Source organism: Mesocricetus auratus, unplaced genomic scaffold (assembly GCF_017639785.1).
Source record: "Mesocricetus auratus isolate SY011 unplaced genomic scaffold, BCM_Maur_2.0 Super-Scaffold_100022, whole genome shotgun sequence".
Taxonomy (NCBI): Eukaryota; Metazoa; Chordata; class Mammalia; order Rodentia; family Cricetidae; genus Mesocricetus; species Mesocricetus auratus.
Genome location: NW_024429203.1, coordinates 918746 through 942828, shown reverse-complemented (window position 1 = coordinate 942828; position 24083 = coordinate 918746). Strand labels below are relative to the sequence as shown.

Here is a 24083-nt window from a genome sequence, read left to right as displayed (position 1 = left end):
AAAAACACAAATCAGTAAGGCAAAGCAAGCTAACAAAAAGCAGGTGGAGGGAGGGTGACAGGTCAGAGCTGGGCAGAGAGGCTGGAGTAAGAAAAAGACTTACTTAGGGAGCAGGGGCCCATGCAGCACAGGCCAGCCTTTGGAAGCTACCAATGACCTTGAGCTTCTGATCTCCTGCTTCTGCCTCCACCACTGTGCCTGACATACATGGCACTGAGGATGGAGCCTGGGACTTCATGCTGGCCAAATACTCTGCCAGCTGAACCCCTGACTTTGTCAGCCCGACCTGCCTGCAGGATGAGGCCAGAGCTGTGGTTCTCAGCCTGAGTCTCAACTCCTAGCCAAACCTCTATCTCCAAAAACATATGACTCGTAACAGTAGCGAAACTAGTTGTGAAATAGCAATGAAAATAACTCTATGGTCGGGGTCACCACATGAAGAACTGTACTAAGGGTGGAAGCTTAGGAGGTTGAGAACCACTGAGCTAGAGTTGAAGCTGAGGTCAGGTGTCAATAAAAATGCGGGATGGGTTGCTAGAGCAGTGAGTGACGTGCAGGGCTTTCATCTGGAACAGGGGTAGTGATACATGCCGCTGCTCCTCCCCCATGTCAACCCATTGAACCCAGAGCAGGCACAGTATGTACGTGAAGATCTCCACTGGTTATGACCCCACCCTGCTGAGGCCACCAGGAGACTGCTGTCCCTATCTCTAATTAATGACCTCTGTGATTAAATCATCTCCGGGAACTTGGACTTGGATGCCGTATTGGGAAGGAAACCATGAATAATGAATGGGGCTGCCTAATGCACTCATTTAAAACCAATTTCTAAAGGCATCCTCACGAAGAGCAATTAATTCTCATGTAAGTGAACAAGCATTGACACTGGGGTGGGGATGAAGTCCTGGGTTAGCATGAAGAGACAGACTTTATGCCACTAAAAGCAGTAAAGGCTTGGCCTGGAGGCACCCCCACTAGTCATCCCAGTTCTTGGGAGGCTGATGTCACCTGTGAGACCTTGTCTCAAAATTCCAAATAAGAAAAAGGAGTTTGTCTGCCTTCTGCCTGTGACTTGTGCTCAAGGTGGTCATGGTCTCAGATATGGAGAATGAGGCTGAATCTGTAAGTTCTGGCCTTTGCAGAGTACACTTGTGCCTACAGACATGCTCCCACAAGGACAGGTCTGATGTGACAAGGTCTGTCATGTGTGGGCATTGAGTGTTTACTTGGGCCAGAGCATCTGGTGAATATCTACCCACTGTATCATTCTTACACACACACACTTAAGTACACACACGCACCCCACAAAGGGTGAACAAGCAGTCCTGCCCTCCTTACTCATCCATGGCTGCCAGATTCATTTGTGTGTCTTCAGCAATGTGGTGCTGAATTAACCAACTTTTCCTACATCATAGATGAGCATTTGGCTACAGTCAGGAAGCTGCCATTCCCTACTGCAGCAATAACAGAATCCCTGTCTGGTCTAAGAATGAGCGGGAGTCTGCACAAAGACATCTTTCCATCCCCAAGAGGAGGTGGGGGAGGGAGGGAAGGAGGGATACTACATTGTTGCCGTCCTAAAGGCCCAGGATTTATAGCCAGTTCCCAGCAGCAGGCTTGGGTGGGAACTTGGAGCAGGTGAGGGAAACCACAGGTAGATAATACATGTTGGGGACACTGAGTGGGCTCCTAGGGCACATTTATCTAACAGCAATGTTCAGTCTTGGGTTTTCACCACTGTATAGAGACAATGGAAGAGGGCCCAGATCATACAGAACAGATACCAAGTCACACGTCCATACACTGGGATGTACAAATTACCACTGTGGTAATACATGTGTCCCACAGGCCGTGGTTCATATGTGGCAGTAGCTCTGGGGAGATCCTTCTAGAATTCTTGCAAGCCAGGACAGGGGTCCTCTCCTTTCCCCTGAAGGAGCTCCACTGCCTCCTGAGCCCACCCAACTGCTGCAAGACAGCAGAGCTGTGGCTGCTTGCCTTGAGTACCCACCGGCCACTGGAGAACACTTTGCTGGAGGTGTAGCTAACTCAGCTCAGCCTGTGCCTGCCTGAGCTGGGAAGAAACTCATTAAAGCTTCCTAATGACAAATGCTCCAGCAGGCAGCTGGCAAAGAGAGATCGCTGTGGAAAGCAGCCAGATGGGAGCAGGTTCAGGTGACTGTTCATGAGACACAGGCCTGTGGGGAGGGAGGGCTCCCTTGGGGTCCAGGCTTAATAATGCTCTGGTCCCCAACCCTTACTGGTTGCAGCCACCTCCACCACTCATGCTGGCCCCATTACTTGTGGGTTACACAAAAACCTGATTGAATTCTGAGCCCTCAGGTCAAACTAGGCTCAGGGGCATCCTTGGAGGCGTGGGCCCCCTAGCCAAGGTGGGAGAGCCCCTTCCTTCTCCCACCAGCCACTTAAAGTAACATCCACTCCCCAGCTCCCTCTACCTGTTCTTCTGAGAGCTGACAAAGCCCCCCTCTCCTCTAGTGGAAGGGGCCTCTGTTACCATGGAAACAGCATCTGGAGGGTGTTAGGTCTGGTGTCTGAACCCAGGAATAACCAGCCAGAAGTGGGTGGCAGGTGCTGGATGCAATATGTTCTCAGCAGTAAGCAGTCTGTGTACAGGGGATGGAGTGTGCCAAGGCAGGTGCTGAGCCGGGCTCCCCCAGGATCTCTCCATGCCTACCAACTGGAAGCAGGGTATTGGGGGGGCGGAAGTGTCCTGTGTATCCTTGAATAATCTCTAAGGGGCTTGGCATAACTGCAGCTGCCCTGGGAGCTTAGCTAGTGGGAAAATTTCGTGCCAGCACCCCAGGCACTTGAAAAGGCAGCTTCTTAGGACTGGAGAACAGTTTGGACACCTGGGCTTGGGACATGATGGGTGACAGTTCCTCCCCTGAGAGAGGAACCCTACACCTCATCAGAAAAGTAATGAAATACAGTATCACCAACCAGTGGTTCCAGGTTTAATGGAAGGCGCACGGGGCGCTGCATCACACCCTGAGGCTAAGCTGCTGCATCGCCAGGTGTGGAACGTCTGCTTTTTGCAACTGAACAGAGAAATGGAGCATAAAACTAAAAAGAAACAAGGGCCCCTTGCCTGCCTCTGGGATGGGGGTGGGGGGGAGGGTTCAGGCCACCTCTGACCCCCTAAGCTTGGGGGCCTCCATACCCCCACTGCCCTTCTGAAGTTAAGGCCTTCAGAAGGAGCCTGGCTAGGACAGCCCCAACTGGGGGCAAACAGGGAAAAGGAAGCTCAGAGTCCTTATCTCAGAGCCCCCCCCCCCCCAGCCATTTTACGAATAATAAATACTGTGTGACAGTAGCAGGAAGGGGCGTCCATGGACTGCTTGGCAGCCTGAGCAGGCTGGCCAGTTGCCCGCCCTCATTCTGTGCGCAGGATGATATGGATGCCCGAATCTGTGAACACTGGCCCACTCATCTCCCCTGTCCGTAGAGCAAACGATGCATCCTCAAACGGTTTCTGCATCTGACCTGTGTGAAACAGCAGAGGTGGTGGGGGTCAGGTGCAGGTTGCACGGAGATGGGGCTCCTGCCTGCACCTAGTCTCAAGCACATTCATCACAGGCTTTATGGCCCTGTCACCCTGCAGCGCTGAGCTGTGGCCCAGCTGAGGGCCACAGGCCCATTAAGGAGGCTCTGGGAAGCCCAAGGACAGCATGAGGGATGGCAGGCAGCACTGCGCTGTACATTTAGACACGCTGCATGATGAACTCTCATGGTTCCCAGCTGAACACCATCTGTCCTGCAGGTAGCTTGGGCTGACAGCAGAGGGCCTTGCCAGACTCCCTCTCCCAGGCAGGTGCCCACACTAGAACCCCAGCCCACGACAAGGAGATGAAGGAGAGAAGGGAGGAGGAAGAATCCTCAGTTCCTCTGCCCTTGGCAGACACTCTTGAGCTCTGGGTCACCAACTGGACCTAACATTGCCTTGCCTGCCCATTTTCCCCATCTGGGAAAGAATAGGATTCTCAGGGATCCTGTCTTATAGCTAGATGCCAATGACAAAACAGAGTCGCCTTGATGGGCTGGTGAGGGTGACAATGACCCTGGAGGGAAGACACCAGGGAGGTTTTACATCCCTTTTTGCAGCACAAAAAATACAGGCCAAGAAGCCCAAGAGCTATGCTGCCACCTGGTGGATTAGAAAGGCACAGAACAGGGCTTCTCCTCCTTCATGGACCCAACCACCCCCAAAACACTATAGGGAAGGGGTTGGGTGTGGTGGTAAACCCTCTTGCCTACCTCTGCTGAAGGCACCCAGGTCTCCCCTGGCTTTGGCAGAGCTGCAATCGCTGAACTGTGAGGCCAGAGATTCAAAGTCTTCTTCGCCTGACTTAATCTTCTGGATGTAGCCTGCAGGGACACAAAGGGAGAGCCCTATGTCAGAGACCCAGGGGCCAGCCAGGACACAGGGAGAACAAGCCACTCTCAGGAGCTGGGTCAGGCCTGGCCTGTGCACCATGTTCCCTATAAAGACATGCTGCCTCCTTTCTGTTCTAACACCTGCCACCCCCTCATGCCCAAGCAATCACAACTGTGTCCTTATCGTGTACACCCATGAAGACCGTCCTCCCACATGCATGTCCCCAGGGTGCAAACCTGTCTCATCCCCATGCACCTACTGCACTACTATGGCCTTAATAGCCAGGTTAGTCACCCATCGGTGCCCAAGATTATTAGGACCCCCCCTACACACACACACACACACACACACACACACACACACACACACACTCTCTCTCTCTCTCTCTCTCTCTCTCTCTCTCTCTCTCTCTCTCTCTCTCTCTCTCTCTCTCTCTCTCAGTGACCTCTTTTCAGCCTTTTCAGCCCTGGAAACAAACGTTGGAACCTCACAGCAGATGACTGCCCACCCTTAGCCCTGGGGCAGTCTCAAGGCTCTGGAGACTACAGGTGGCTAGCACAGTCAAGCTCTGCACAGGAGCTGGTGACATCTTCAGCTGTGGGCATCAGGAGTCCCCACCTGTGCAACATGGGAGGCACAGCAGAGCTCTCACTAGGACACTCTGAAGAGACCCTGAGGCAAGGCTGTAAGGGATGTGTGTGAACGCCTGCACAAGTGTCCCACATAACAGGTGCCACAGTGTACTGGCAGAGCCAGAGCTCAGAGCTGCTGGAAGGAAGGTGAATGGTGACTGAAGCAAAGTCTCAAAATAACAACAAAGTCATGTGTCACAAAATCTGACTGAGTTCCATCCACGGAACCCACAACAGTGGAAGAAGAGAACCAACTCCTGTAAGTTGTCCTCTAACCTTCAAACACACTTGCCAACCACCAAACCCCACACAAACAAACAACAAAATGTAAAGAACCTAGACTTAGGGGAGTGAGACACAGCACCATGTCTGTATGACTTATGTCTCAGGAGCAGGATGCACAGCACCCGGATGCAAGTGAAACTGTTATGCACACACAGACGCGTGTTAGTTTGGGAGTTCAGGCAATGCCTGAAATGGGCAAAAAAGCCAGTGACATACAAGACACTATTCTGACCCAACCTACAACCATGGCACACACAGACTCCCAGGGCAGCTACCCTGACCTGATCAGCCTTCAAATTTTTCCCAGCTAACCTGGCAGAGACTCCCCAGGGAACCCTGTCCCTTTATTCCTGAAATAGAGCATCCTGCGCAGTCTGGGCTACCCTTGAACCTTCCTGCCTGAACTTCTGGAGTGGTGGGGTCACAGGCATGCATTACCATATTAGGCTCCACAACGAGCTCTTTGCAGGTGTGAGGGTGGCCTGACACAGCTGCTACCAGACTTCCAAAGGCTTCTGAACACCTGTGAGCTGCCCACTGCACACTTCGCTGAGGGTCCCAACCGTTGTCTGTCTGATGAGGGAGATTACTAGCTGTTTCACCAGTGTTTGGAGGTCCAGGAATCTAGCTACTTCCCAAGGGGTCTGGGCCTCAGGCTCCTGTAGGGTTCCAATGCCTGGCACATGGGGCAGGCAGTATGACTGAGAGCCCAGGAGTCACCCCTACCTAAATGCAATACAGGGCAGCTCCCTTGGTGTTTGATCTATATACTACCAGGATACACCTGACTATCAGGGGCTCCCCAACTCCCTTCTGTTCTGCCTATCCTTGCTGCCTTGGTCAGAACTAGCTGTCACCACCAAGCACTGCCTACAGACTGTCAGAGCCACACAATGCCATGTGCTTTGACACTTCTATCTGAGAGCCACCCTTGGTATTAAGAATCCCCTTGTACAGAAGGAATCATCTCAGTAACCCTGACCTGGTAAACCCGTTTCTCTTCTCCCTGGATGTCTGACTGTGTTCTCAGCTCCACCTTCACAGCCCTGACCTCCCCATGTTCTTCTGTGGCGATCAAAGGGTCCACCAGTAATCCTTCCCACCTCCAGTCTATGTCCACCTGGACGTAGCCATGGCCACAGGGATCTGTAGATGGGATAGCCAGGGATTCTTTCTTTTTAAATTTTTTAATTTCATGTACATTGGTGTTTTGTCTCCATGTATGTCTATATGAGAGTGTCAGATCTTTGGAGTCATAGATAGCTGACATGTGGCTGCTGGGAATTGAACCTGGGTCTTCTAGAAAACCAGTCAGTGCTCTTAACAGCTGAGCCGTCCCCCGTCCCCGTCCCTGTCCCCAGATCTAGATCTAGCCAGGTGCCCTTGTTTACCATTCCTACCCCTGTACCTAGACCTGTGCACGAGACAGGTTTCTGGAAGCCAAGGGATACATGAATAAGTGAAGCAGAGACTAGCCACGAGGAAGGGTAGCGACACTGCCATCTCTTGTTTTTTGTCACCTGGACCTCTGTACTCAAGGCCGAGGCCAGACTTCCTCCCGGACAAATCTCAGCCAGGACTCTGGAACAGCATCTCCAGAGCTTCTACACTGGAACAGGACCCTCTACTTGCTTTGGGGTTGTGGTGGTTTGAACACGAACAGTCCCACTGGCTCATACATTTGAATGCTTAGTCACCAAAGAGTGGAACTGTTTGAAAGGATCAGAAGGATTAGGTGTGACTTTGTTGGAGAAAATGTATTGTCAGGGATGGGCTTTGAGATTTCAAAAGCCTACACCAGATCCAGTGTTTCTCTCCCTCCCTGTGGATCAGGATGTAAGGTTCTCAGCTACTACTGCTCCAGTGCCATCTGTGCCACTACACTCCCTATGACGACGATAATGGACTAACCCTGGAATGGGAAGTAAGCCCCCAATTAAAGGCTTTCTTTCCTAAGAGTTGCCTTGGTCATGGTGTCTCTTCACAGCAATAGAACAATGACTAAGACAAAGGTGTTCAGGAGACCCTTTGATAGCAAGCCTAACAGGTCCATCTCTGCCGACGTGTGGGTTCAGCAGTCCCTAAGGTTCAGGAGAGATAGCTCTGACTCCAGCTGCTGGGATCTGATCCTGTTCTGTGGTTCCCCAGCATTATGAATATCCAGTGGCCAAGGGGAGGGTGATTCTGCTTCTGGGAGCCTCATAAAACAACTGGTCTATGAACTGGGGTATTGGAAAGCCAGGGAGATGGTCCAGTGGGTAAAGGTGCTTGTGCCATCCCTGACTAAGTCCCGTCCTCAGGACCCCCACAGTGGAACAGGAGAACCAATTCCTCCTACAGGTTTTCCTCTAACCTCAACTTACCTGCAGTAGCATGCCTGCATGCATACAAATAAATGAGAGTGAAAGAAAAAAATTAATGGGTTAATGGGAGCTCTCAGTTCAGAGGGTTATTCTGAGGCATGACTGCCATAGTCAAGGCTAATGCACAAGTCCTTGACAGATATAAATGTTCACTGCTCTGCTAAAGGATGCATGAGAAAGTCCCAATGTTCACTATGAAGAAGCCCTGGTTCCTGGTATGACTATCCTTGGAGATAAGGAGTCTACAAGGGTGGGCCCTGAAATGGTAAGTACCTGTTCATAGAAAGGGACACAGCCAGGCTAAGGTTTTAGCTCAGTTGGCAGAATGCTCGCCTTCGGGTGCCAGACCCTAGGTTCAATTTCCAAACTAGGGATGGTAGGCAAACCTACAATCCCAGCATTTAGGAGCTAGGTGGACAGGTTAAAAGCTCAAGGTCACCTTTGGCTGCACAGGGAGCTTAAGGTCAGGGCGGGCTGCATAATAATAAGCTCTATTATTAAAGGGGGTGGGTAGGGCAAGCATAAGATAGCCAAGGGGCACCAAAGGACACAAGAGAAACAATCTCAGCAGGGCCTGATGGGGAGAGTGAGAAAGGCACAGGTCTGTGGTGGCTGTTGAGAGTGGATCAGAGGAAAAGCGTGGGGCAGAGACTTCTCCAGAACCCTGATAAAAGAAACTTCTGTCACCTAAGCTTGTGGCACTATGTTACAGCGACTAAGGGACAAATGAACCAAAAGGGTGTCTCCTCATCCTTAAAGTGTTTAGACAATCCCCTTCCCCTTCTACAGAATCAAAGGCTCTCTCAGATCACAGGTGGCCATAGGCAAAGAGACTGGTCAGGGAGGAGGGAGTATCATCATTGGATATGCTATTCTAGAAGACCTAAGACCCAGCAGGAGGGGCCCAGAGATCCAGCCACAGGTCATCAGGCTGGATGGGCACCACTCCACCAGAGGAGACAGAAGCCTGGGAAGGGTGCTGTATGTACTCTTAGTTTGGACCTTCCCAAATTCGCAGGGCCTGGATGAGTAGTAAAACAAAGCAGCAGAGAACAGGGAGCTGGGGCCTGTCCACACAGCCAGGCTGCCTCAGACAAGGACACAGTGATGACACCAGCTGGGCCTCAGGTTTCTTCTGGCAGTTGTCCAGAGCTATAGAGGAACCAGTGCTGAAAAGGGAGCAGGGCTGCAGAGGTGCTGCTTCCAAAACAGGCGTCTGCTTCCTCAGGGCACAAGGAAGACTGATAGTACCCTCCAGACGAAGGAGGCAAATGGGGCAGGCCCTGTCCTTATCACTGTTACCTGATTCCCCCTGCAACAAGCTCTGGGTTTAAGGTGAGCCAGTGTCTCAAAACAAACATGGGACTGGAGAGTGAACCACAGGTCAGTGGTTCAATAATCAATGAAGGAATTTTGTTTTGTTTTTTACCTTTGTTGACTTTGGAACTCAACACAGAATTTTCTTCTTGGACCTAGGTTTGGGTCCTGGCACACATATGGCAGATTATGACTGCTTGTTACTCTAGTTCTAGGGGATCTGATGCCTTCTTCTAGCCTCCATGGGTAGCAGACATACATGTGGTACTCACGCATACACATAAAGTAATCTTAACAAATCACAGAAAGGGCCAGCAAGATGGCTTAGCAGGTGACTGCACTTGCTGCCAAGCCAGATCTGAATTTAATCCCCAGGACTCACACGATAGGTGAGAGCTCACCCCTGAGAATTATCCTTTGACTTCCCCACTTGAACACATGCATTCCCATAGACATAAAGATAAATATACACACACCCAAGAGATGGTGTAGAGCACTGACTGCTCTTACAAAACAACCTGGGTTCAGCTGCCAATATCCACATGGCAGCTCACAAATCTGCTTCCAATTTAAGGGAATGCAATACCATCTAGCCTCCTCTGACACTAGGTACACACACGGTGCACATACATACATGCAGGCAAAAGACACACATATATTTATCAAAAATAAACAGCCTGAAAGAAAAATCCCATAAGAAAGAATGATTGAATAACAAAGTCTGTCAACCTTGCTGTAAATTACAAGGAAAAAATGGAAGGGGTCAGCCTTTGTCTGTGGGGCAGCTGACTCCTTACTTTACAGGGCCAGCTCTGGGCTTACCAGACCCATCCAGATGCCCAGGCCCCTCCCTAATGACCAAAACTGCCTCCCATCACTGTACTGCTACAGTGGCTCTTGGGACAGGTAGGTATAAATTAATGTTCATTTTACAGAAGAGAAAACTGAGCCCTGAGTAAGGCTGAGTCTCTCAGACCACAGAGCTTACCTGACGCTGACACCATCTAACTAGGGTATGCTGGCTTTCTAGATCTGGTCACTTCAGATGGCAAATAGAGAGGAAGAGAGAGGGGCCTGCAGGGGCCCAGCTCAACCCACGTATAGGCACTTCTTTTCAAGGTCTTCAAGTAGCCTAGGCTGGCCTTGAACTCAGTATGTAGGACCTAGAACTTGAAAAATTTGCAGGGGCTGGAGAGATGGCTCAGAGGGTAAGAGCACTGGCTGCTCTTCCAGAGGTCCTGAGTTCAATTCCCAGCAACCACATGGTGGTTCACAACCATCTGTAATGAGATCTGGTGCCCTCTTCTGGTGTGCAGGCATCCAGGCACTGTTGACAGAATAAACCCTTGCTAGAGTTGGTGGCACACACCTTTAATCCCAGCACTCGGGAGGCAGAGGCAGGCGGATCTCTGTGAGTTCAAGGCCAGCCTGGTCTACAGAGCGAGTTCCAGGACAGGCACCAAGACAATACAGAGGAACCCTGTCTCGAAAAACCAAAAAAGTTAAATAAACAAACAAACCCTAAAAAAAGGAAAAAAAAACCTTCATTTATTCGTGCACATGTGACAGTTTTCACTGAGGTCAGAGGACAACTTGAGGGAGTTGGTTCTCTCTTTCAACTGCGTAGGTCCCAGGAACTGAATTCAGGCCCTTTGCCCACTGAGCCATCTTTCCAGCACCAAGCTCTATGCTGAGGTTACAGATATCAGGTTCACAGGGTACCAGAGACTGAAGCCAGGGCTCCCTGCAAACTGGGTGAGCATGCTAACAACTGAGCTCCACCCCCTTTCAATACAATCATTTCTCTAGATGCTGAGCAGCCTGGGCAGAGGGTCTGGTGGGGCTTCTGAAAGGCCCCCATGACAGTAGTGCTTATGTCAATGTGGCAGATGGGCTCTTGGGAACCCTGTGGGGACTGTCTTGATTATTTAGCTGATATGAGACGACCCATCTTACTTGTTGGCAGGACCATCCCCTGAGTAGGGGATTGAGCACTAACTAGCACAGGCACAGTGTTCTTTGTTTCTGACAATGTTGTGATGCCACTCACTCTTGCCACTATGACTGTCCGACTGTGGTGACCTGTGACCTGGAACTGTGATGTGAGCCCAAACAAACCTTTCTACCCTAAGCTGCTTACCATTTTAAAAAGTTTACATTCATTCGCTGGGAAGGCAGTGGGGGTGGGGGTGGGGGTTGAGAGGACAACTCCGGGGACAGGGTATCTCTTGCTGCCATGTATCCTGGGAATGGAATTTGGGTCCTTGGGTTTATCAGAAAGTGACTTTGCTGGCTGAACCCGCCTGCTGGCCCTTGTCAGGGTATTTTGTCACAAAACAGGAAAAGGAACATAGGTAGTCCCCCAGGAGGACCCCAAAAATCCCCCATCTCTCCCACTCACCATTGATCAGCTCCAGGGCCTCTTCCTTGCTCCTGGTGATCTTTTCCTGCCGCCAGGATGAGGGCCTCCGAGACTGGCTGTGCTTCACCAATAGGTGCGAGCAGCGCACCCTGGCAGGCTCCCCCTGGCCATTCTTGCTACCGCCTCCAACACTGCTGCCACCACTGGGCCGCTCCCATTGGCTGGCATTGGTGATGTGGTTGAAGTAGTATACCCGGCCTGGGGGAGAACAGTACCTAATTAGCTGAGGCTGGGTTGAGAAGGACTCCATCCAGAAAGCCAGGATGAGAACTGACTTGGGAGGATGCTGTCCCCACCAGGACCTACCTGTCTCAGACAGGACTATGCTAATGTTCTAGGTGGACACAGACAGACATTAAACCAGCAAACCAGAAGAAACAGCTTCCAGGTCTGCAGGATGGTTCAACAAGGAAAGGAACGTGCCCGATTCTGAGAACTCCAGGAATTGCCTAGTGGAAAGAGAACATACCCACCCCAATATGTCCTCTGACATGTATACTAGCCACTCTACAAAGTGATCAAAATAAGATCAAAAGTTCAGCTGAGAGGTGGTAGCACATGCCTTTAATCCCAGCACTTGGGAGGCAGAGGCAGGCGGATCTCTGTGAGTTTGAGGCCAGTCTGGTCTACAGAGTGAGTTCCAGGACAGCCTGCAAAGTTACAGAAAGAAACCCTGTCTTGAAAAACCAAAAACCAAACCAAACCAAACCAAAAACAAATGCTAGCTGGGCGGTGGTGGCCCACGCCTTTAATCCCAGCACTCGGGAGGCAGAGGCAGACGGATCTCTGTGAGTTCAAGGCCAGCCTGGTCTACAGAGTGAGTTCCAGGACAGGCACCAAGACAATACAGAGGAACCCTATCTTGAAAAACAAAAAGCAAAACAAAACAAAAACCAACCAAACAAACAAACAAAAAAACAAAAACAAATGCTATGGGGCTGGGGATGTAGCTTACTGATACAGTGCTTGCCTGGCATTTGTGAGGTTCTAGGTTCAAGTTCCAGTATCAGACATTCATGAAAAACGTAAGCATGACTGTTTCTATCCATCGCTCCACTGCAAGCAAAACCCAGGCAGCACCTCCTCTATCTCTGCTTACAGCAGCAGCAATTTTATCTTGTGCACAAGCAAAGGTAAACACCTCAGAGCTTTGGGGGGGGGGGGGGATGTCAAGACAGGGTTTCTCTGTGACTTCGGAGGCTGTCCTGGAACTCGCTCTGCACACCAGGCAGGCCTCAAATTCAGAGATCCGCCTGCCTCTGCCTCCTGAGTGCTGGGATTAAAGGCGTGTGCCACCACTGCCAGGCCCAAAGCTTTATTCTTAATCCCTACCCTGGTGGCCTAAAGTGAAGGGCAAGAAAGTAGGGGCCTGATGTCATCTAAGAGACATCTAAGTGACAGTGAGGAGCATAAAGGAGATGGTAACCTAAAACCTTGAGGGAAAAGCCTGGCTTGTTGGGGCACAGTCTAGCACTAGGGAGGCTGAGACAAGATAGGTGTCTGCTGTTTGAAGCCAGTCTGGGTAAGCTTGCAAGACAGTCTCAAAAAAGCGAAGGAGATCTGGTTGTGGTGGTATACACACCTCATTTGCTGAAGGAGGTGGAGGCTAGCCTGGGCTACACATTTTTAGCCAGGCAGTGGGGGGACACACACTTTAATCCCAGCAGGTGGGCTGCAGAGGCAGGCAGATCTCTTGTGAGTTCAGACCAGCCTGGTCTATAGAGTAAGTTCTAGGACAGCCAGGGCTACACAGAAAAACCCTGTCTCAAAAAAACAGAAAAAAAAAATAGTGAAGGAGAAAAGAGGAGGGGAAGGGAGGGGCATTGCAGGAGCTTGAAGGAAGGACCCAGTCGATTCTGGGTCACTCCAAGGACTTAAGAGTCTTTCTGGGTTACATAGGTGACTCAGCAAGCACTGAGAAGGACTGGATGGCAGGGTGGTGGTGGCTCACGTCTTTAGTCCCAGCACTCAGAAGGCAGAGACAGGCAGATCTCTGTGAGTTCCAGGCCAGCCAGAGCTGTTACACAGAGAAACCCTGTCTTGAAAAACCATGAAAATAAAGGGCTGGGTATTTACAAAAGAAGGCTATCATAGCTCCACAGAATAAATGGCAAGAATTGGTTCACTGCTAAGAAGAGGGTCAGGTTTTTTTTGTTTGTTTGATTTGCTTTTTAAAAGTCTCACTATGGGGGCTGGAGAAATGGTTCAGAGATTAAGAGCACAAACTGCTCTTCTAGGGGACAGGGGTTCAATTTCCAGCACCAACATGGAGCTCACAACTATCTCATTCCAGTCTTAGGGCTCTAGCACCCTCTTTAGACTTCACTGTGGGCACTGCACACACAATACCCAAACACATTTAAAAAGTCTATGTTCCCAGGATAATGATGAACTAGAGCCTCCTGCTTTTGCTTCTTAGGTACTAGAAATATGTGCTACCACACCCACCTAGAAGTATGCTTATGCCTGGATAGGAGCAAGGACTCTAGGGCTAAATCCAATAAAACCTTAGTGATAAGACAGGCCATCTCCATGAAGCTCAGCTTCTCATCTGAGAAACTGGGGGAAAGCAAGAGAATAAGGACATCAGAACGAGGCACAGTGGCACATGAGTGTAGTCTCAGTGCTCCAGAGGCTGAAGCAGAAGGACCAAGAGCTGGACGCCAGCTTGGGTTACACAGCAACTTTATTGTAGTGTGTGATCCTAATCTCAGCACTCAGAGAGGTGAGGGAGGGGACCAGAGGTTCAAGGAAGCAAGTTCAAGACTAGACTGCTTGTGCACGCGCACACACACACATTTTAAAAAGAAAATAGCTTTATGGGTAAATGTGCTTGCAGCCAAGTCTGAAGATGTGAGTTTGATCTCAGGTACTCTCAGGGTGGAAAGAAAAAACTGTCTGATCTCCACAGGCATATACACAAACTACTACTATTACTAATAAAGATTCTGTCTCAGTAAATACATTGGGCAAAGTGACGCATGCTTGCAATCCTAGCATTTAAGGGGCTAAAGCGGGAGGATCCAGCAAGTTGTCCATATGAGATCCAGTTTAACACACTTCCACCTCCCCTCCCCCACAAAAGGGTGAAAGACATGTTGATTCAGAGAGAGCTAACGTACAGTGTCCAGCACACTGATGTTCAATAAGAATTTTAAGTGAGCTCTGTAGTCAGCTGGACCCTGGGTTTACCTGAGATGCCTATCTGCTCCTCTGGGCGTTGCCACTGACACTGGCAAGGCGACTCTGGGGACACGAACTCACTGCATTCCAGGGCATTCCCAGTCCCTAAACTGCATCATTTGATGAGTTCTTTCCGTGTCCTGGCCTCAGTTCCCCCACTAGAAAAATGAGAGCAACTCCTCCCTTGAAAGATGGGCACGACAGAGAGAGGTGAGACGGGGAGAGGGAGAGAATGAGCCAAGGAAAAGGGGAGGGAGGGAGGAAGGGGGGAGCGGGACGGAGATGGAGAGATCTAGGGAGGTGAGGGAAAGGACACCGACGTTTAGACTTGGGAAGGAACTTGAGCTCCTTTAAGACATCGCTATCGCAGGATCCCGTGCTGGAAATGAGCCGGCACGTGTCACAGATGCTGCCCGAGAACCCAAATCAGGGTGGCCCACGCCCTCAAGAGGCACCGGGTCGGGGTCTCTTCTTCCCAAAGGAGCTCCGGGGTGCAGCCTGGTCTCCTAGGGACGTCCGGGCCCAAAAGCGAGGATGAGCCCGGCGTGCCCGTATCCGCCCCACCGCTTGCCTCAGCTTCTGGCTCTCCGGGCCCGTTACGCCGCGGAGCCCAAACCTTCACGCCCAAGGCAGGACGGCGGTGCGGCGGCCCTTCCCGGTGAGCTCGAGCCCGACTTCTGCAATCTCGCGAGGCCCTGCCGGGTCCCCGGCCGACCCCCAGGACGTACCTGAGCTGCGACTCATGCGCTTCTCCCAGCCCGGCGGCAGCTTCTCCTCGTCCGCCATCTTCCCTCCTGCCGCAGCGCCCGCTCCGCCTCCGCAGCTCTGACCCCGCGCCAGCCCAGCGCCACTGTCGATTGGCTCGCCCAGCAGAGACGCCCGTTGGCCGCCCCACGGCGCCGCTAGAGCGCTAGCATTTTATTGGACTCACTCGCGGTTTCCTGGACCGCCCCGCACACACTCTCCGCCCCCCGGCCCGACACCACTGCTGATTGGCTCATCTGGGGGCGACGTCCATTGAACGCTCAGGATTCCTTTAAGCGTCAAAAGGTGTCCGCAACCTTCTAGATGGGCTTAGTCCACAGAATAGAGCTTGCTGATTGGTTCCTGCGGCAGCCAATCCCGCCTTATTGAGCCGTTCTCGGAGGTCGGCCAGCCTCCACGCGGAAGCGGCTCGCTGGTAAGGAGGTATTTGGTACTTTTGCTGTATTTTGCCGTTGCCATAGCAATGCAGTTGCCTTGGTGACAAGAAGCCAAGTGCTCAAAGCCTAAATTTGGCTTTTTAGTTCTCCCTCTTCCCACCTGTTTCCTCCAAAGCGAAGTCAGTCCTTTTTGCAAGGCTAACCATTTCAACTGGTCTACCCACCCATTTTCCAAGTCTTTAGAACCCACTTCAACTATTCTCTACTTGACTCCTTCCTAGGTTGCTGGGCTGGGTGATGGCATTGTCACTAGCAGGAAGAAGCGGAAAGGAGAACGTGGTCGGCTCCGACGACAGGTTTAAGTCAATTGATAGTCTGTGGAGGAAACTGAGTGGTGGCACATTCCCAGAACTCAGGAGACAGAGGTCAGCCTGGTCTATGAAATGAGTTCCAGGAGAACCAGGGCTACATACAGAAACTTTGTCTCAAACAAAACAAAACAAAAGCAACAACACCTCCCCCCCCCCCCCAAAAAAAAGGAGAGAAGGAAAAAAAAGGTCTGTGGAGGGCTAACCAGATGGCTCAGTGAGGTTAAGAGCATGGACTGCTCTTCCAGAGGTCCTTTTCAATTCACCAGGTCTGCCCATGGTGCACATTCATGTATACATGCAGGCAAAACATAACGCTTTTAAAATGTTACTTTATGCCAGTGATAGCAGCATACACCTTTAATCTTAGCACTTGGGAAACAGAGGCAATAGGATTTCTCAGTTTGAAGCCAGCCCAGTCTACAGAGGTAATTCCAGGACAGCCAGAGTTACACATAGAAACCCTGTCTCTAAAAACCAAAAAAGTTACTTAAAAAAACTATTATACTGGGGATGGAGAGATGGCTCAATGGTTAAGAGCACTACCTGTTGTTCCTAAAATCCTGAGTCCAATTCCTAGCAACCACATGGTGGCTCACAACCATCTGTCATGAGATCTGCTGCCAGGGGAAAGAGGGCCATGTATTCCTTTCCATGCTACTTCTTGCTGACTTTGGGACGAAGTTAGGGGACCCAAGAAGGCTGAAATGCAAGTCAAAAGCAAAAAGGGAATTTAGGTAATGGGGTATCTATCTAGGAGCAGCTGATTGGCAGACTGTGTTGAAGAGACAGGGGGTGTCCACATCAGCTGAACTGGTTCACATCCACAGCAAGTTTAGGGCTCCCAGTCTTTAGGAGCAGGCTGTGGTCAGCAACTGATGTTCAGATGTGTTTGCCAGAAGTGGAAACCTGTTTAAGACATGTTTGAAACTGGGAACAGAAGTTAAAACTTATGTATTTAATTGGAACTCTTTAGACCCATAGTATTAGTGATCAGGAAGGTCAGGAATCCCATGACCAGGAGAGAAAATCTCATTCTCAGGAACAGACAGGTGGGATAACTGGCTGTACTTATCTGGAGTCCTCTTTGACCTGTGAGAAGTGGATCCACGCTGTATGACTTTTGATCCCCTGAAGCCTATGTAAATTTTGTTATACAAAAGGACATAAGGGTTATAAGTACATTAGCATTATCAATCTGTACTGAAATCTACATTGTAGAAAAAGCAGATATCTGGGTATCTGTATTTTGTCCTAGCAGAAACTACAGATTTGGGCTAGTAGTATACATTTGTCTTCTGTCCAGGGAGCCAGGTATGAATTGGACAGAGGTATCTTTGGCCTGATGAAAAGCCCTTTAAGTTTATACTTAGATGACAACCAAGATAAACCTAAAAACCTTGAGCTTGTGATTGAATAAGTATTTACATCCTTTGATCCTTATTGAGACATATTAAGGCTTGATTTTTACATAAATAAAATGAGCTATCAAGCTGACTATAGTCTTGTGGATTTGGCTGCCTGATGTCAAGTTGATAACCATTAATACTTTTAGAGATCTGAGAAGGATAAATTTTATACAGTCTCCGAATCTATTAAAAAGTGCCAGGTACCAGTCCATATACAGCCATACCCAAGTCTCCTTTACTAGCACTGGAGGCACAAGTATCAGGAACAGCATCAATCTCTACCAGGCCTGTAAGGTGAGTTTTCTTTCTCTCTGTGGAAGAGGGACATGGAAAAGACTGACCTTGTCTTGTCTCGGCAAAAGGGGTGCAATCAATTTTCCAGTGTCCAGCAGCTTTGTCCACATTCTGGGCCAGGTCCTGGCAGTAGCAGGTGTTACCTTTGAGCATCTTGCTCACTGGTCAGCGTTGACACAATCCAGGTGCAGGGACCGGGGTGCCTCGTAATCTTTTTTGGAGACTTTGGATCACTGTTAGGATCTGGCAGTCTGTCTGATATTACAAACTTTTAAATTAACATTTTAAATGCCATGTTCTGCAGGTCTCTGAAGTATTAGCGGTTTGTCTGCCTTAGGATTAACTGTTGAAAGTATAAATTTTTTTTTTTTGGTTTTTCGAGACAGGGTTTCTCTGTGGCTTTGGATGAAAGTATAAACGTTATTAACCTTTATAAAACTAGAACTTTATATTGTCATGTCTAGCTTTAAACATTTTAACAGTATAAATATTTTATAAACTTATAAATTGAAAACATTTTAAAAACTGTTTTTAAATCCCTTAATTTTTTTTTAATATTGAAAATTAAAATACATTTTAGGTCTTTAAAACCATTATTATCTGGGTGACTGTTAAATTATAAAACTCAGCATTCCTGTGTATAAAAGCATTAACATTTTATTTTACTTTATTTATTTATTTATTTATTTATTTATTTATTTATTATTTTTGGTTTTTTGAGACAGGGTTTCTCTGTGGCTTTGGAGGCTGTCCTGGAACTAGCTCTTGTAGACCAGGCTGGCCTCGAACTCACAGAGATCCGCCTGCCTCTGCCTCCCAAGTGCTGGGATTAAAGGCATGCGCCACCAACGCCGAGCAAGCATTAACATTTTAAATCTGAATAAAAACTTGTTGATAGGTTAACTTCCATGTGGTCACCTTTAGTTAAGATGGTGGATCAGTTCGAGACCAGCCTGGACTACCAAGCGAGTTCCAGGACAGCCTCCAAAACCACAGAGAAACCCTGTCTCGAAAAACCAAAAAAAAAAAAAAAAAGATGGTGGATCAGGTATCTCTTTTAACTTTAGTAAAATGGCTACCAGCCAGCCATGTGGCCAGCTTGGCATGTGACTGACTGTAAAAAGGTGGCGACCTGCACCACTTTTGTTTTTGCTCTATGCTTGTAATAAAACTTAGATTATGACAGAAAATACAGATAGAACTTTTTAACAAAACAAGCATTCATAATTTTTGAGAGATCAATTTTTAAAATTTAGCATTTGTAGAAATGAAACATCATAGTAAACAGTTTATATTTATTTTTTCTCTTGTAGTTATAACTTTAAGGCCATTTAGTTTCTGTGGAAAGACCGGATCTGGCCAAATGGCTTACCTACTCCAGCCCTGTGTGCTTGAGCAGGGAGCTCTGGTGGAAGGAAAAGCTGGCAGATGGCTCCTTTGCCAGCATACCATGTGCATGGGGCAGAGAGAGAGAGAGAGAGAGAGAGAGAGAGAGAGAGAGAGAGAGAGAGAGAGAGAGAGAGAGAGAGAGAGAGAGAGAGAGAGAGAGAGAGAGACCCCCATCCTCACATCCTGCACACCTCAAAGGCAGGCCGGAGAGGACGGAGCAGGCTCAGCTGTGAGGGCTGCAGCAGCAGTTGGAGAACAGAGCAGCTGCCTCACTGCATGCTCAGGGATAGGAGACCCTGCTGCAGCATGCTCTATACCATGGCACATGGCAGGAGAGACTTTTGCCCAGCATGCCATGTGTTCAGGACAGCAAGAGAAGACCCCTGACCTGCACCACGTGTATAGGCGGGCAAGAACAGAGACAGAGGGATAAGATGGGCCAGTGACTAGCTAGGCTTGGCTGAAAAACCTCGGCATCAAAGCGCCGGGCACTGAACCGAACCCTCTGCCCAAGAACCGGGGCCAGACCACTGGCTGCAAATGCAAGAGGTGATTTATTGAGTACACAGGCACCTGCGGATGCTACTGCAACTCGGGTGCAGAGCATACCGGGCTTTCAGGGAGTACAATATTTATAGAGTTTCAATGGTTACATAAGTAACAGGCATTTCATTGGCTCATCTTGGGGGCAGGGGTAGTTCCCACGGACTAAGTTTCCTGGTATTACTTTATGAAAGACCCAGGCATACTTCAGCAATTATTATCCTGGTCCCATGACTACTATGGTGATCATAGACACAACTGGGGGCAAGGGTAGTTGCCAAGGACTAGGTTTTCTAGTATTGTCATATGAAAGTTCCCAGCACGCTTCAGCAATTATTATCTGGGTCCCATGACTGCTATCACAGACATCCTGTTTTGAGGGTGAGACACCTGGTCTGGGTTTCTTTCATTAGGCAACGGCCTGGCCTTGCTTTTCTTTTCCTAGGGGGTCCTGGGTAGGGGTCTTTCATGGCCAAAGTCCTCAGCCATAGGACCAACTTATAAAAAGAATTGTTTATAAAAAAAATTGGCATGCAACAGCTGTCTTAATGTGAAAGTCATCTTATTAACAGACTGTTGTAAGGATAGTCATCCAGGGTTGAAAAATTATTTAAAACTTGTTACTTGTAGTTTTCCCCTTGTAAGATTTCTATGAGAACCGCATCATCTAGGGGTAGATGATGATCTGGAGCTGGGACAGGGACCAAGGGTGAAGAAGGGGGGAGGGGAGGAGCCGACGGTTTTCTCCGAGACTGCCTTCGGAGGAGGTAGGAGAGTCACAAACAGGGCTGCCCATGTTGGGGGTCTGTAGCCAAATTTTCCCTAATAACAATGTATGCTATCTGGTCCAGGTGTCCATGGGGTCCCTTGTCAAAGACCCGATCCTAAACCTGTAAGATAATTTCTAGGTTAAAGGTCCCATCCCTTGGCCAGCCCACATCGAAGGTTGGCCACTCAGATGTGCAGTTTATACTGGTTAGAGGCACGAATCTGCACTTCATTCCAGTGATCTAAAGTAAGGCTCAGAGGGGTGGTTATGGTTTGTCCCATGCTTGAATCAGAAAACTCAAAATACAAAGACAAGTAGACAAATAAGACAAATAACACAATTAAGCAACTCATGACCAGACACGCTGCGCGCTTTCGGCGGAGAACCGAAAGTAAATACTCAGACGGGTCAACAGAAGTAGTGGTCCCGTTTTTCCCTTTTCAGGCCCATGAGCTCCAAACAATTGAGCTCTCCAGATCCCTGGCACGTCTGCCAGGGTGTCGGGGGAGAAGTCTGGGCTCGTCAGCCCCTTCTCAAGCCGCCCTAGTTACTGAATGACTACATAGCCAACCTTTTGAACGCTGTGCGGAGACAGATTAACATACATACATAAAACAAAGAATAAAGCAGACAGGGTGCTGGCCAGCTTGCCTCCCGGTGGGACTGGTGGTTCTGGGGCAGAAATCTCAGTGGAACCTCCAATGAAAGACCTCGGCATCAAAGCTCCGGGCACTGAACCGAACCCTCTGCCCAAGAACCAGGGCCAGACCACTGGATGCAAATGCAAGAGGTGATTTATTGAGTACACAGGCGCCTGCGGATGCTGCTGCAACTCGGGTGCAGAGCATACCGGGCTTGCAGGGAGCACAATATGTATAGAGTTTTAATGGTTACATAAGTATCAGCATAGCAACAGGCATTTCATTGGCTCATCTTGGGGGCAGGGGTAGTTCCCACGGACTAAGTTTCCTGGTATTACTTTATGAAAGACCCCGGCACGCCTCAGCAATTATTATCTTGGTCCCATGACTACTATGGTGACCATAGACACAACTGGGGGCAGGGGTAGTTGCCAAGGACTAGGTGTCCTGGCATTGCCACATAAAAGACCCTGGCACGCTTCAGCAATTATTATCTGGGTCCCATGACTGCTCTGGTGACCACAGATCCTGTTTGACATCCTGCCAGCTGGGGGAGGCACCTGATCTGGGTTTTTTTCATTAGGCAACGGCCTGGCCTTGCTTTTCTTTTCCTAGGGGGTCCTGGGTAGGGGTCTTTCAGTTGCATGAACTCATGAAAGAGGATTAAAAGCAAGATGTGGTGCTTGAGTTCAAGGCTTGGCTCTGCCACTTGCTGTGAACTGCCTAATGTCAAAGATTTAGCCTCTCCCATCACAAAGCATAGATACTGATAATACCTCTTGCTGATCTGAAGGTCAAATAACTTATCCTTATATAAAGTCCTCAGGATGCGGGTGGTGGCAACAACGGCACACACCTTTTTTTTTTTTTTTTTTTTTTTTTGGTTTTTCGACACAGGGTTTCTCTGTGGTTTTGGAGGCTGTCCTGGAACTCACTTTGTAGACCAGGCTGGCCTCGAACTCACAGAGATCCGCCTGCCTCTGCCTTCCGAGTGCTGGGACTAATGGCGTGCACCATCACCGCCCGGCTGACGGCACACACCTTTAATCCCAGCCCTGGGGAGATGGAAGCAGGCAGATAGATCACTGTGAATGGGAGGCCAGCCTGGTCTACAGTGTGTGTTTCAGGACAGCCAAAACCACACAGAGAAACCCTGTCTTGAAAAACTAAAATAAAAGAAAAGAAAGACCTCAGGACAGGTAGGTGTTAAACAGCAAAAAACTTGCTGGGTGAAAAAAAGCAAATCACAAGACACATAGCAATTACAGTATGAAAGTATGGGCCAAGGAGTGGGTAAGAGGGTTTGCCCCCAAACCTCATGGTTTGACACATGAGAATCTCTGTAAGTTTGAGGCTAGTTTGGTCAACACAGTGAGCTCCAGGACAGCCAGGGTTACATAGAGCCACAATCTCAAAAAACAAAACAAAACAAAAAGAAGCTGGGCGTTGGTGGTGCACACCTTTAATTCCAGCACTCGGGAGGCAGAGGCAGGTGGATCTCTGTGAGTTCAATTAAAAAAAATTCCTTGCAGCAGGGCGTTGGTGGCGCACGCCTTTAATCCCAGCACTTGGGAGGCAGAGGCAGGGGGATCTCTGTGAGTTCGAGGCCAGCCTGGTCTACAGAGCGAGTTCCAGGACAGCCTCCAAAGCCACAGAGAAACCCTGTGTGGAAAAACCACAAAAAAAAAAAAAAAAAAAGGATCTCGTCGGGCATGGTGGTGCATGCCTTTAATCCCAGCACTCAGGAGGCAGAGGCAAGTGGATTTCTGTGAGTTTGAGGCCAGCCTGGTCTTCCAGGACAGCCTCCAAAACAATACAGAGAAACCTGGTCTCAAAAATAAAAGCAAACAAAAAGGATCTCACTATGCAGCTCATTGTTATTTTTCTTACTCCTGTAACAAAATATCCGATTAAAGCAATTAACCAATTAGCTATATACCCAGATGCTTTTGAAAGACCCCTACCCAGGACCCCCCCTAGGAAAAGAAAAACAAGGCCAGGCCGTTGCCTAATGAAAAAACCCAGACCAGATGCCTCGCCCAGCTGGCAGGATGTCAAACAGGATCTGTGGTCACCAGAGCAGTCATGGGACCAGGATAATAATTGCTGAAGCGTGCTGGGGTCTTTCATGAGGTAATACCAGGAAACTTAGTCCGTGGGAACTACCCCTGCCCCCAAGATGAGCCAATGAAATGCCTGTTGCTATGCTGATACTTATGTAACCATTAAAACTCTATACATATTGTGCTCCCTGCAAGCCCGGTATGCTCTGCACCCGAGTTGCAGCAGCATCCGCAGGCGCCTGTGTACTCAATAAATCACCTCTTGCATTTGCATCCAGTGGTCTGGCCCTGGTTCTTGGGCAGAGGGTTCGGTTCAGTGCCCGGCGCTTTGATGCCGAGGTCTTTCACTTTCTACTTTTTCACATAATGTCTTTTGCTTAGATTGGTCCTACCTTGGCCACCCAAGCAGCTTTATTTGTTTTTACAAGTATGCATATGTTTCTGTGTGAGCTTAACTGTGGAGAGTGGAGGACAACCTTGAGTGTCATTTTAGGAACACAATCTACCTCCTTTTAGACAGTCATTGGCCTAAAGTGCACCAAATAAGCTAGACTGCCTAGCTAACAAGCCCTAGAGATCTTCCTGTATCTACCTGTTCAATGATGAGATTAAAAGTGTACACAGCATTTTTACATGGATTCTGGATATCACACTCGGATCCTCATGCTTGTAGCACATGCATTTTACCTATTTCTGCACTAAAAAACAAAAACAAACAACAACAACAACAAAAAAAAAAACCAACCCCAAAACTGTAGGAAAAAGGGACCAGTCAAAGAAACACACCTTGAGCAGAGACGAAGAAACACACTTTGGCCCTGCAACCAGAACTAAAGAAATGTACCCTGACCCTGAAACCAGTGC

General features: G+C 49.0%; 1 protein-coding gene across 1 annotated transcript; it reads right to left on the bottom strand.

Annotated features, from left to right (window-relative positions):
• Window positions 1-2965: 2965 nt before the first annotated feature.
• Window positions 2966-15480, bottom strand: Pin1 (peptidylprolyl cis/trans isomerase, NIMA-interacting 1). The gene is made up of 4 exons (XM_005078571.3): window positions 15330-15480; window positions 11398-11616; window positions 4279-4389; window positions 2966-3507 (listed from the first exon to the last, which is right to left on the bottom strand). Exons 1-4 carry the CDS (start codon window positions 15385-15387, stop codon window positions 3398-3400), a joined length of 498 nt encoding a protein of 165 aa, XP_005078628.1. The 5' UTR covers window positions 15388-15480; the 3' UTR covers window positions 2966-3397.
• Between the last annotated feature and the right edge of the window lie 8603 nt (window positions 15481-24083).